Below are 13,265 nucleotides of genomic sequence, written 5' to 3'. Positions count from 1 at the left end.
CTACTAGATTGTGAGCCCATTGTGAGAAAGGTCTGTGTGTTTGCTCTTGTATTTTCCTGAATCTACATCAGGATTTAGCAGTGCTTTGCACATAATAAATGCTCAAGATAAAATGAAAAGTTTGGGGAAAAAGTTTTACTTTCTAACCTTCCTGGGGCCCTGGTGGTATTGGATCTGCTTAGTTCTGTCTAGACTCTGGCTTCACTGACCAAAGTATATATTTGGCCCATGGTTACTAATGGTCAAGACCGTGAGCCTCATGTGGGGTAGGGACTGTGTCCAACCTGATTTGCTTGTATCCACCCCAGTGCTTGGTACAGTGTTTGGCATATAGTAAGCGCTTAACTATTACCACAGGGGGCTCACAGTCTCGATCCCCATTTCACAGATGCGAGAACTGAGGCCCAGAGAAGCAAATAATAATAATAATAATAATGATAAATAAATAAATCATATTTATTGAGCGCTTACTGTGTGCAGAGCACTGTACTAAGCGCTTGGGAAGTACAAGTTGGCAACATATAGAGACAGTCCCTACCCAACAGTGGGCTCACAGACTAGAAGGGGGAGACAGAGAACAAAACCAAACATATTAACAAAATAAAATAAATAGAATAGATATGTACAAGTAAAATAAATAAATAAATAGAGTAATAAATATGTACAAACATATATACACATATACAGGTGCTTTGGGGAAGGGAAGGAGGTAAGACGGGGGGATGGAGAAGGGGACGAGGGGGAGAGGAAGGAGGGGGCTCAGTCTGAGAAGGCCTCCTGGAGGAGGTGAGCTTTCAGTAGGGCCTTGAAGGGAGGAAGAGAGCTAGCTTGGCGGATGGGCAGAGGGAGGGCATTCCAGGCCAGGGGGATGACGTGGGCCGGGGGTCGACGGCGGGACAGGCAAGAACGAGGGACGGTGAGGAGATTAGCAGCAGAGGAGCGGAGGGTGCGGGCTGGGCTGTAGAAGGAGAGAAGGGAGGTGAGGTAGGAGGGGGCGAGGTGATGGAGAGTCTTGAAGCTGAGGGTGAGGAGTTTCTGCCTGATGTGCAGATTGGTAGCCACTGGAGATTTTTGAGGAGGGGAGTAACATGCCCAGAGCATTTCTGGACAAAGACAATCTGGGCAGCAGCATGAAGTATGGATTGAAGTGGGGAGAGACACGAGGATGGGAGATCAGAGAGAAGGCTGATGCAGTAGTCCAGACGGGATAGGATGAGAGCTTAAACGAGCAGGGTAGCGGTTTGGATGGAGAGGAAAGGGCGGATCTTGGCAATGTTGTGGAGCTGAGACCAGCAGGTTTTGGTGACGGCTTGGATGTGAGGGGTGAATGAGAGAGCGGAGTCGAGTATTATTATAATAATGATAATAATGTTGGTATTTGTTAAGCACTTACTATGTGCAAAGCACTGTTCTAAGCGCTGGGGTAGGTACAAGGTAATCAGGTTGTCCCACTAGGGGCTCACAGTCTTCATCCCCATTTTACAGATGAGGGAACTGAGGCCCAGAGAAGTGAAGTGACTTGCCCAACGTCACACAGCTGACAAGTGGCGGAGCCGGGATTTGAACCCACGACCTCTGACTCCAAAGCCTGTGCTCTTTCCACTGAGCCATGCTGCTTCCCTATAATAATAGTATTTCTTAAGCGCTTACCATATGCCTAATCTGGTATTTGCTAAGCGCTTACTATGTGCCTAATCCTGGTATTTGCTAAGTGCTTACTATGTGCCAAGGACTGCTCTAAGTGCTGGGGTAGATACAAGATAATCAGGTTGGACACAGTTCATGTCTCTCATGGGACTCACAATCTTAATGCCCATTTTCAAGCGCTTAGTACAGTGCTCTGCACACAGTAAGTGCTCAATAATTACAATTGAATGAATGAATTTTACAGCTGAGGTAACTGAGGCACAGAGAAACTAAAGTGACTTGCCCAAGGTCACACAGCAGACATGTGGCAGAGCTGGGATTAGAACCCACAACCTCTGACTGCCAGGCCTGGGCTCTTTCTGCTAAGCCATGTTGTTTCTAGTGATTGGCCCCAAGGACACACAGCAGACACGTGGGCAGAGTCAGGATCTGAACCAGGTCTTTCTAAATTCTGGGCCCATGCTCTAATAATAATTACGGCATTTGTTAAGTGCTTACTATGTACCAGGCACTGAACTAAGTGCTGAGGTGGATACATATAGTGTGGCTCAATGGAAAGAGCACAGGCTTGGGAGTCAGAGGTTCTAATTCCAATTCCGCCACTTGTCAGCTGTGTGACTTTGGGCAAGTCACTTAACTTCTCTGTACCTCAGTTCCCTCATCTGGAAAATGGGGTTTAAGACTGTGAGCCCCACGTGGGACAAGCTGATAACCTTGTATCCACCCCCCCCCCCAGCCCCACCAGCGCTTAGAACAGTGCTTGGCACGTAGTAGGTGCTTAACAAATACCGTTATTATTATTACACGCTAATCAGGTTGGACACAGACCCTGTCCCACGTGGGGCTCCCGGTCTCCATCCCCGTTTTACAGATGAGTGAACTGAGGCCCAGGGCAGTGAAACGACTTGATCAAGGTCACACAGCTAAGTGGCGGGGGCGGGATTAGAACCCAGGGCCTTCTGATTCTCAGGCTCGTGCTCTCTCCCCGCAGCACTAGGCCACTCTGCTTCTCATAACTGTTGGCTATGGAAAAAAACGTTATTAAGCGTCTTTTAGACTGTGAGCCCACTGTTGGGTAGGGACTGTCTCTATATGTTGCCAATTTGTACTTCCCAAGCGCTTAGTATAGTGCTCTGCACACAGTAAGCGCTCAATAAATACGATTGATAATGGACAGCTCATCACGCCGAGGACCCACTTTAACGACTGCCGCCCAGCCCCGACCATCATAATCACTCCGAAGTGCGCATGCTCCGCCTCGAGGCGAAGTATTGCATTCTGGAACATGTAGTCTCTAACCGGTCGGAGGGAAGGGCGGGGCTGCAGGCCAGGAAAAGGCCGGCATTGGATCTCAATTGGGGGCGGGGCCTCAGGCCGGGATAGGGTGTCGTGGGGGCGGGGCTAAATCCGAGAAAAGGCTGGAATTGGGTGTGAGGTAGAGGCGGGGCCGCGGGCCGGGAAAAGGCCGGGATTGGCTAGCCGAGGGGCGGGGCCTCCGGCCGGGGTCGGCGAGCCGTTGGGGGGGGGTGGGTCCTCGGGCCGGACGAAGGCTGGGATTGGGTGGGGCTGAGGGGGGCGGGGGAGAGCCGATCCCGGGGCCCGCCATATTTCGGTGGAGGAGGCCGATCGCCGGGTCGGGAGGGCCGTGGGTCTTGGTGGGGGCGACGGTAATTGTTCGTTGGGCCGTGACAGGTGCGCGCGGGAGCGGCGGCTGCGTGCCGACGCCCCCCTCCCCCCTCGGGGGCGACGACAGTGACGCCGACATGAATCTGCACCAGGTGCTGACGGGCGCCGTGAACCCCGGGGACCACTGCTTCGCCGTGGGGAGCGTCGGCGATCAGCGCTTCACGGTCAGTCGCTCCCCCTTCCCTCCCGTCGATCGATCGATCGCGTTGGGTGAACGGGGACTGTGTGCTGAGCGCTTGGGAGAAGGCAGGCGAACAGTCGTACGGATTGAGCGGTGACCTGGCGCGGAACACCGTGCTAAAGCGCTCGGGAGAGCGCGATGCCGCCATCGTAGTGAGCGGTGCCCGGGTGCGGAGCGCTGTACTAACCGTTGGGGACAGTACAGTGTAATAATCGACCGTATTGATTGGGTACGGTGTGCAGGGCGCTATGTTAAGCGCTTGGGAGAGTTCAGTGTACCAATCGATCCTATTGAACGGCGACTGTGCGGAGCCCTGTGCTAAGCGTTGGAGAGATCACAGTGTAGCAGTCAATTGTATTGAACGGTGACCGTACTAAGCGCTTGGGAGAGTACAGTCTGACAATCGAATTGAGCGGTTATGGTGCGCAGAGTACTGTACTGAGCCCTTGGGAGAGTTTAATGTAACAATCATTGAGCGGTGACTGTGCACGGCCCTGTACTAAGCGTTGGGGAGACGACAATGTAATAATCATCTTGATTGGTTATTGTGTGCAGGGTACTATAGTAAGCGCTTGGGCGAGTTCAGTGTGACAGTCATTGAGCGGTGACTGTGGGCGGAGCACTGTATTAAGCGTTGGGGAGAGTATAGAGTAGCGATCAATTGTACCGAGCGGTGACTGCGGAGCATTGTGGTAGGCGCTTGGGAGAATTCAGTCTAACAATCGTATTGAGCGGTTATGGTGCATAGAGCACTGTATTAAGCACTTGGGAGAGTTTAATGTAGCAATCATATTGAGCGGTTACTGGGTGTGGAGCACTGTATTAAGCGTTGGGGAGAGTACAGAGTAGCGATCAATTGTATCGAGCGGTGACTGCGGAGCATTGTGGTAAGCTCTTGGGAGAATTCAGTCTAACAATCGTATTGAGCGGTTATGGTGCATAGAGCACTGTATTAAGCACTTGGGAGAGTTTAATGTAGCAATCATATTGAGCGGTTACTGGGTGCAGAGCACTGTATTAACCGCTTGAGAGAGCACAGTGTAGCAGCAATCGTATTTAGTGAGAAAGTACACAAGAACAGTCAATCAGTGGTGTTTATTGAGCGCTTACTATGTGCAGAGCACTGTACTAAGCACTTGGGAGAGTTCGGTATAACAGAGTTCATTCAATCGTATTGAGTGCTTACTGTGCACAGAGCACTGTACTAAGCGCTTGGGAAAGTACAGTTCGTGAGAAGCAATGTGGCTTAATGGAAAGAGCCCGTGCTTGGGAGTCAGAGGTCGTGGGTTCTAATCCCGACTCCGCCACTTGTCTGCTGTGTGACCTTGGGCAAGTCACTTCACTTCTCTGTGCCTCAGTTACCACATCTGTAAAATGGGGATTAAGACTGCAAGCCCCACGTGGAACAACCCGATTACCTTGTATCTACCCCAGCGCTTTGAACAGTGCTTGGCACATCGTAAGCACTTAACAAATGTCATCATTATTATTATAATTCAGCAATAAAGTTGGTAGATATGTTCCCTGCCCACAACAAGCTTCTAGTGTAGAAGACTGTAGACCCTCAGGCTGGCATGTTTGCAGGAGACCTGACCAGGCCCGGTTTTGTCTCATTCATTCAATTGTATTTAGTGAGCTCTTACTGTTTGCGGAGCATTGTACAAAGCGCTTGGGAGAGTACAGTACAATACTCCGGCTTCCCCAGTAGTCCATCTGGGGGTCCTCCTCTGATTTTTTTTTGGGGGGGGGGAATGGGGGCGGGAAGGAGGCAACATTGGAGCCCCACGGCTGGGTCGAGTGGGTTCATTCATTGTCAGTCAATTGGATTTATTGAGCGCTTACAGTGTGCAGAGCACTACACTAGGCGCTTGGAAAGTACAGTTCAGCAACAAAGATAATCCCTGCCCACGACGGGCTCACAGTCTGGGAAGCCTTAATTCCCCAAATTTCTATGCTGTAACCCACCTGACCTCCAAGAGGTTATTATCCATTTTGGGAAGCCTTGCAATTGCCTTGATTTGTTTTCACAACAAGTGCCTGGTACTTTTCCTATTGCCAGGATTGGGGGCGTGTGTGGGGGGTGGTGGTCCTTGAACAATTGCTGTTTGTAATCCCGACTCAATGAAGGGTGAGGAGAAAGGGTTCTAAAGATAGTCGTCTAAATCCGGTTTTCATTTTCTTTTCAAAAGGTGCAAAGTTTCTGATTCCTCTTATTAAGGGGTGTACACTGGCTGGTAAGCATCGGCAGCGAAAGCTAAATTGTAGTAAATGATTTCCCAGAAAGTGGAAGGAAAAAGTATCTTCTTTGCCTCTGATTCAAAACCATACAATGGTATTTAATCAGTCAGTGGTATTTGTTGAACACTTACTCTGTGTAAAACACTGTACTAAGCTCTTGGGAGAGGACAGTAATTAAAGAATAGTTTGTATGTCAATTGTTGTACTAACTCGTGAGTGATTTCTGTGCCACGGAACAGATCTTCAAAATATACTCTGAAATAATTGCAGGGGTCTTTCAATAAATACATCCAAAGAAATGCGAAAATTGACTTTGCAAATCAAACGGTGTTTAGTCAGCACTCACTGTGTGCACCACACTATATTGAGTGCTTGGAAATGAAGGAGCCATCCATTTTAGACATGTCTTAACAGTTTTAATTCTACCCATGTCCCCTATAAATTTGTGGAGGGAAGTAAGCACATGGTTACTGGAAGTTCACCAATCTCACCTATCAATCAATCAATCGTATTTATTGAGCACTTACTGTGTGCAGAGCACTGTACTAAGCGCTTGGGAAGTACAAGTTGGCAACATATACAACATATAGAGACGGTCCCTACCCAACAGTGGGCTCACAGTCTAGAAGGGGGAGACAGAGAACAAAACCAAACATATTAACAAAATAAAATAGATATGTACAAGTAAAATAGAGTAATAAATATGTACAAACATATACATATATACAAGTGCTGTGGGGAAGGGAAGGAGGTAAGGTGGCGGGAATGGAGAGGGGGAGGAGGGGGAGAGGAAGGAGGGGCTCAGTCTGGGAAAGCCTCCTGGAGGAGGTGAGCTCTCAGTAGGGCCTTGAAGGGAGGAAGAGAGCTGGCTTGGCGGATGTTGACCTATGGACCTATGGATGTTGGTCTATGACCTTAGACCATCAAAATAATGATAGTCTATGTAATGCCAGAGAATACCTGTAGTATGCATGCAAAATGAATGCAGAAGCAGCGTGGCCTAGTGGATAGAGCACAGGGCTGGGACTCAGAAGGACCTGGGTTCTAATTCTGGCTCTGCCACTTGTCTGCTGTATGACCTTGGGTAAGTTATTTAACTTCCCTGTGCCTCAGGTACTTCACGGGTAAAATGGGGATTAAGATTGTGAGCCCTATGTGGGATAGGGATTGGGTCCAACCCGATTAACTCGTATCTACTCCAGCGCTTAATACAGTGCCTGGCCCACAGTGAGAGCTTAACAAATACTGTTGTAGTAATAATAATAATGATAGCATGAGCATTCAGTGCTCTAATAATAAGACCTCTTCAGTCTCAGGGAGTTTTGTGCTGGACTGCAGTGTTCTATCGTATCTAATCTTATTTTTTTTTCACCTTGCAATTTCAAAAATAATGTTTTTCTTTGTTTAAAAACAATCCAATGATCGTCGGCCGATGTTTCGAATGTTCTTGGCGCCTGCTATTCTAAGCATAATAAAACCCGCATGTCCTGAAAATCTGGGGCTCAGCCCAAATCAAGCGTAATGAGTACGAGCAAGTACCTAGCCCAAATCCCAACACGCTTTTGGCTGGGCCTGACCCGAGTCGCTGAAGGAAGTGATTGCACATGTGTGATTTCCCCATGCGAACCAGCCCAACTTCCACCTGATACTAACCGGATACTCATCCTGGCCTGGAGTGTGATCTGAGCCCTTCCTGCTCTTCCTTCTGCAGGGACGGGATGGGGGACAGACGGACACACACACACACACACACACACACACACACACACACACTCGTGTGTGTGTGTGTGTCTATATGCTCAAGAATACAAGTATTTATCTTTGCTGAGTTTGAAGATTACGCTAAGGCCAGAAGTAGCTATTTCTTTTCATGGTTGTGACTGAAATAACTGCCCTTTCTTTGGCCGGTTGAAATGCCTAATACTGGCCTCCATTTTGCTTGTCTATCTCATGATCTGTCCAAAGCTTCTGCCCCCAGAGAGTCACCCACTCTTGATTTCCACAGGCTGGGCTAGTTTACCTCTGTTGTTTCTTAGCAGTTTTACTTCCTCAATAGTAGGCTTATTTGTGAACCCAGAACACTGCTTTTTAGGTTTTTGTTTTTTTAAATTTGGAGAATACCACTCAGACGGTATATAGCACTTAAAATGTTCCTTTGGTTGAAAAGCCCAGGGTTCTTTTGGCCTTTCGCTCACAGTTGAGTAGTGGGAGGGGAGAAATAATAATTGTGGTATCAAGCGCTTAATATGTGCCAGGCACTGTACTATGCGCTGGGATGGATAGAAGCAAATCGGGTTGGACACAGTCCCTGGCCCAAGTGGGGCTCACAGTCTCAATCCCCATTTTACAGATGAGGTAACTGAGGCCCAGAGAAGTGAAGTGAACTGCCCAAAGCCACACAGCAGACAAGTGGTAGAGCCGGGATTAGAATCCAGGACTTTGAGACTCCCAGGCCCGTGCTGTATCCATTAGGCCCTGCTGCTTCCCACTGTGCCACGCTGCAACTAGCCCCAGAATCGGGAACTCAGATGGCATGTAGAAGGCGCGAAATGAATGATTGCGATGCTCCTGGTTCACCCCGGCCCTTCGGATCGTTTTCAACCGGAGTCCCTTTCCGGCACTGAGGCTTTCAGCCTCTGATTTTCCCTCTCTCGCAGTAGACTCAGGTAATCGATAGTATTCATTGCATGCTTACCCCGTACAGTGCACATTGTTTGGGAGCATTGAAGACGTGATATCCGACCTCAAGGAATTCATAATCTAGCAGGGGGAACAGATGCTAAAACCCATCACAGGTAGGCGGAAGCAACCGAGTTGAAAATATGCACATGGTCCATGTCCCACGTGGGGCTCATGGTCTTAATCTCCGTTTTACAGATGAGATAATCGAGGCACAGAGAAGTCAAGTGACTTGCCCAAGATCACATAGGTTGGACACAGTCCCGTTTCCAAGTAGGCAGGGCAGAGTTTTTTAGTTCTGATTTGTAGAGCCTTTGGGGCTGGCATCTTAGTATTTATCAAGCTTGAGAGACGCCTTTGGGGAAGCGGACATGCCAGAGTGGCAGCGGGCAGTTGCCAGATGAATCAGGGCCTGGAGGAGACGGGGTTTTCAGAGCAGCGGTCCGACCAATGGGACAGAGTTGGGGGGTTCCGGGCAGAAGAGAGGGCATGAGCCAGCGGTTGGCGACGAGCTGAGAACGAGGTCAGCGTCTGGGTCGGCTTGAGTGGAGCATGAGAGGTGTTGGATTGTGGAGGAAGAGCAAGGGTAAGCCGGGGGAGAGAACCAATGGAGTGCCTTAAGGCCGACGGTGAGGAGTCTCGACATGACGCCAGGACAGATGGGCGATGGTCGGAGAATTTTTGAGGAGCGGGGAGACATGCGCAGGACTATGCTAAGAAAAGCAGCGTGGCTTAATGGAAAGAGCCCGGGCTTGGGAGTCAGAGGACGTGGGTTCTAATCCCGGCTCTGCCACTTGTCTGCTGTGTGACCCTGGGCAAGCCGCTTGACTTCTCTGGGCCTCAGTTACCTCATCTGCAAAATGGGAATGAAGACTGTGAGCCCCACGCGGGACAACCTGATTACCTCGTATCTACCTCAGCGCTTGGAACAGTGCTTGGCACATCATAAGTGCTTAACAAATACCCTTATTATTATTATTATGGAAAGACAGCAGAGGGAAGTGTGGCGTGGAGAGGGGAGAGACCAGGAGACTGATGTGGTAGGTGAATCGGGATATGACCAGTGCCTGGACCAGTCGGGTGGTTGGGATGGAAAGGCTGGGACCGATTCCGGAGAGGTCGCAAAGGTAGAGCAGGTGGAATTGGGGGTCTGGCTGAATATGGGGGTTGAAAGACCATCCTTGGCTCAGCAGCTGGAGGTACGGGACGGTTTCCCTCCCAGGGTTTGCGTGGATCCCCCTTCTACCCTGCCCTACCACCTTCTCGCCCGTGAACGGAATCGGGTGTCCCCTGTACTCCCTAACTCATCATCGCCGTCGTTATTGTGGGGTGGGTTAAGCGCTTACTGTGGGCCACGCACCGTTCTGAGCATTGGGGGGACACAAGCTGATTGGGATGGACACGGTCCCCGTCCCACGCAGGGCTCCCGGTTTCAGTAGGCGGGAGAGCAGGTATTTCATCCCCATTTTGCAGTTGAGGAAGCCGAGGCTCCCAGAAGTGAAGTTACCTGACCCGAGGACCCCCAGTGGGTTGGCGGCAGAGTCGGGATTAGAACCCAGGCCTTCTGGCTCCCAGGCCGGCGCCCCGCCGAATAGGTGGCTGGCCCCCAGCAGGGAGTCTTGGGAAACCTGTTCCTTCCTGGTTGTTTTTAAATAAAGCCAGCGGTTGTTTTTTAGGGCAGTGGGGAGAGGAGGCATCAGACTGAAAGGGCAAGGGGTAGGTTGGGGGAATGCAGGGGGAGCCAGAAAGGTCTGCTCTGTTACCTTGGGCAGGTCACTCCACTTCTGGGCCTCAGTTACCTCGTGTGTAAAATGGGGATGAAGACTCTGAGCCCAGTCCCTAATTCGACTCAATTCAGTTGTTTTTATTGAGCGCTTACTGTGTGCAAAGCACTGTACTAAGTGCTTGGGAGAGTACAGTATAACATCAGACACATTCCCTGCCCACGAGCTTGCAGGCTAGAGGGGGAGACAGACAGACAGACAGACAGACATTAATATAAATAAATAAATAAATAGATAAATGACTCCTGGGATTCCCCCACATCCATTCTGTCCTGGGCTAGAAATTCTGCATAAACTTGGGGCGCACAGACAGTCTTTAGTCTTCTCATTTACATAATCCTTCCATGAGGCCGGCTCTCCTGACTCACCTGTTCAAGTTGCAATGTATTCACATCAAGGAGCATAGTAAAGCATTAGCACGATCCAGTCATGACCTACGTTAGTGTAAGGCGCCTCATTCGACAGCCATAAGGTTCCGTGCCTGGATACTGGGGACTTCTGTGCAAAATCCAGCCCTCGACATCAGTACGAGAAAATCCAAGTAACCGACTTATCTATGCAGGGTTCAAATTTGCATAATGTATTGATCTGGGAAGCGAAATATTTGGCGATTACTTCTTCTGGCCTCGGAAGGGAGGTGGAGGTAGAAGGCAAGACAACTCCCTGTGGCTCTCCAGAAGGATTTTCCCCTTTGCTCCCTCTCGACAACCGCTTCGCCCTCTCCCCCATCTTCCAGTTGACAGAATGTGAGCCTGTGAGCCCATCTTCTAGAGTGTGAGCCCTTTGTTGGGTAGAGATTGTCTCTATCTATTGCCAAATTGTGCTTTCCAAGCACTTAGTACAGTGCTCTGAACACAGTAAGCGCTCAGTAAATACAGTTGAATGAATGACAGGCTACAGATGCTCCAGAGACCTTAGGAGGGGCTCTCGAGTGACTCTGTTGAGATGTCTAGGGAGGTAGAGTGAGACTTCCCGTTCTCTCATATTCTCTCCAGTGTTCAGTACAGTGCTTAGCGCATAATGCATAATCGCAAACGGCTAGATTGCTTTGATTTCTGTGGGCTCCCAACCTTAATGTAGTCAGTCCCCACCCAGAGGGATGAGATCATTGAGCTCCAACAAACGAGAAGGCAGGGGTCATGCTGTGTCCGTTTCCCCCCCCCCCCCCCCCCCCCCCCAGGGAAGTAGTGTGGCTGAGTGGATAGAGCACGGGTTTAGGAGTCAGAAGGACTTGGGTCTCAGCTCCGCTACCTGTCTGCTGCTTCACTTCTCTAGGCCTCAGATCAGTTCTTAGAACAGTGCTTGGCTCATAATAAGCGCTTAACAAATACCATCATTATTATTATTATTATTATTATTATTGTTATTGTTTCCTCATCTCTTAAATGGGGGTTGAGACCGTGAGCCACATGTGGGACAGGGACCGTGTCCGACCTGACCAGCTTGTAGCTACCCCAGAGCTTAGTAGAGGGCCTGGCACAGAGGAAGTGCTCAATAAATACCATTTAAAAAAAAAAAACAAAACAGCAAGCCATGACCCTGACCGATACAGGCTTTGGGGGCTGTGATAACAGCCCAAAGAGTGAAGGCTGATGCCCGTTTCCCCAAGAATTGTGACCCTGCAACCCCTGGCCTGTATCTGGGCTGGTCTAACTATGGGAGGAGAGGCAGCTCTGACCCCGATTCACTGCCCCTCCACGGGGCGCCCAGAAATGTCTCATGGAGCGGACCAACAACCCCCTAACTATGACGAGGTGGGCATTTTAGAGGGCCTGGGGTGCCCAGCCAGGCCTCGGAGAGGCCACGCGCCAGTGGGGTGTTGTGGGGAGAGGTAGACGGACGGATGTCCGCTCTTGGGATCCCCGTCTCCTCAGCCTGGCGGGTCGTCCGAGTGGGTCGGCTTTGGCTTTGTTCCCCTCCTTTCTACTACATCTGGTCTCTGCTCCACTTTGCTCCTCTTTCCCACACCCCGCCCGTGAGCACCCCAAACCGAGACCAACTTTTGAACTGGCAAGGTGCCCCAACTCTCATACTCAGGGAAGCGGTCGAACCAGTCCCGCCGGGCACCGAGGCCAGGAATTCTCTTCCCACTCTTGGGTCACTCCTGAGAAACCATTCCAAGACCTCAAAACCCGAATGTTCTCATCCTAAAGAGAGGGAATGGCTGGTTCATCTGAGGCCATGAGGTTACATACTCGTGCTTTGAGATCTACTGACTCCACTCCTCGAAGGTGAGAGACTGGTACGTGGCAAGACTCCTCGATCCCGTGACCCGCTACCCCCAGGATATCGTCGAGACCAAAACTGGAAGCAGCATGGCCTAGTGGATAGAGCACGGGGCTGGGAGTCAGAGGGGGCTGGGTTCTAATCCCGGCTCTGCCACTTGTCTGCCGTGTGACCTTGGGCAAGTCACTTTACTTCTCTGGGCCTCAGTTCCCTCATCCGTAAAATGGGGATTGAGACCATGAGCCCCACATGGGACAAGGACTGTGCCCAACCCGATTTGCTTGTATCTACCCCAGCGCTTAGTGCAGTGCCTCGCACACACGTTTGGGGTGTTCATGGGTGGGGCACGAGAAAGATGAGTGAAGCGGAGCAGAGATGAGATGTAGTAGACAAGATGGGGACAAAGCAATTAAACAAATGCCATTATTATTTCTAATCCCGGCTCTGCCACTTGTCTGCTGTGTGACCTCGGGCAAGTCACTTCACTTCTCTGGGCCTCGTTTCCGTCATCTGTAAAATGGGGATTAAGACTGTGAGCCCCATGTGAAGCAGGGACTGTATCCAACCTGATTAACTCGTACCTACCCCAGTGCTTATTAGAACAGTGCTCGCCACAGAGTAAGCGCTTAACAGGTACCATAATAACTATTATTATTATTAGCCTTCAGCTGTCTTCTCTCGGATCCGCCTCATGGCGCCATCCCCTTTTTCTGGGTGGGTAAGGACCCCTCCCCATCACCCAGGGCAACGTCGGCCAACAGCGTGTTTCCCCTAATCCCGCTCACGATTCCTCTGGCCGAGTTTGCTCCATACATGCCAAACTG

The 13,265-nt window shown here is 50.3% G+C and overlaps 1 protein-coding gene across 3 annotated transcripts in view; it reads left to right on the top strand.

The window, feature by feature from the left end:
- Nucleotides 1-3,366: 3,366 nt before the first annotated feature.
- DMXL1 (Dmx like 1) overlaps nt 3,367-13,265 on the top strand; it is a 158,356-nt gene continuing 148,457 nt past the window's right edge. For all 3 annotated transcript variants that reach the window (XM_038769926.1, XM_038769925.1, XM_038769924.1), the window contains exon 1: nt 3,367-3,497. In XM_038769926.1, the coding sequence (XP_038625854.1) occupies nt 3,411-3,497 (87 nt within the window). In that variant the 5' untranslated portion in view covers nt 3,367-3,410. The remainder of the gene's footprint in view (nt 3,498-13,265) is intronic.

This window comes from Tachyglossus aculeatus, chromosome X4, assembly GCF_015852505.1.
Source record: "Tachyglossus aculeatus isolate mTacAcu1 chromosome X4, mTacAcu1.pri, whole genome shotgun sequence".
NCBI classification, from domain to species: domain Eukaryota; kingdom Metazoa; phylum Chordata; class Mammalia; order Monotremata; family Tachyglossidae; genus Tachyglossus; species Tachyglossus aculeatus.
The sequence above is the reverse complement of the archived record's forward strand: the minus strand, read 5'-3'. Positions and strand labels throughout refer to the sequence as shown.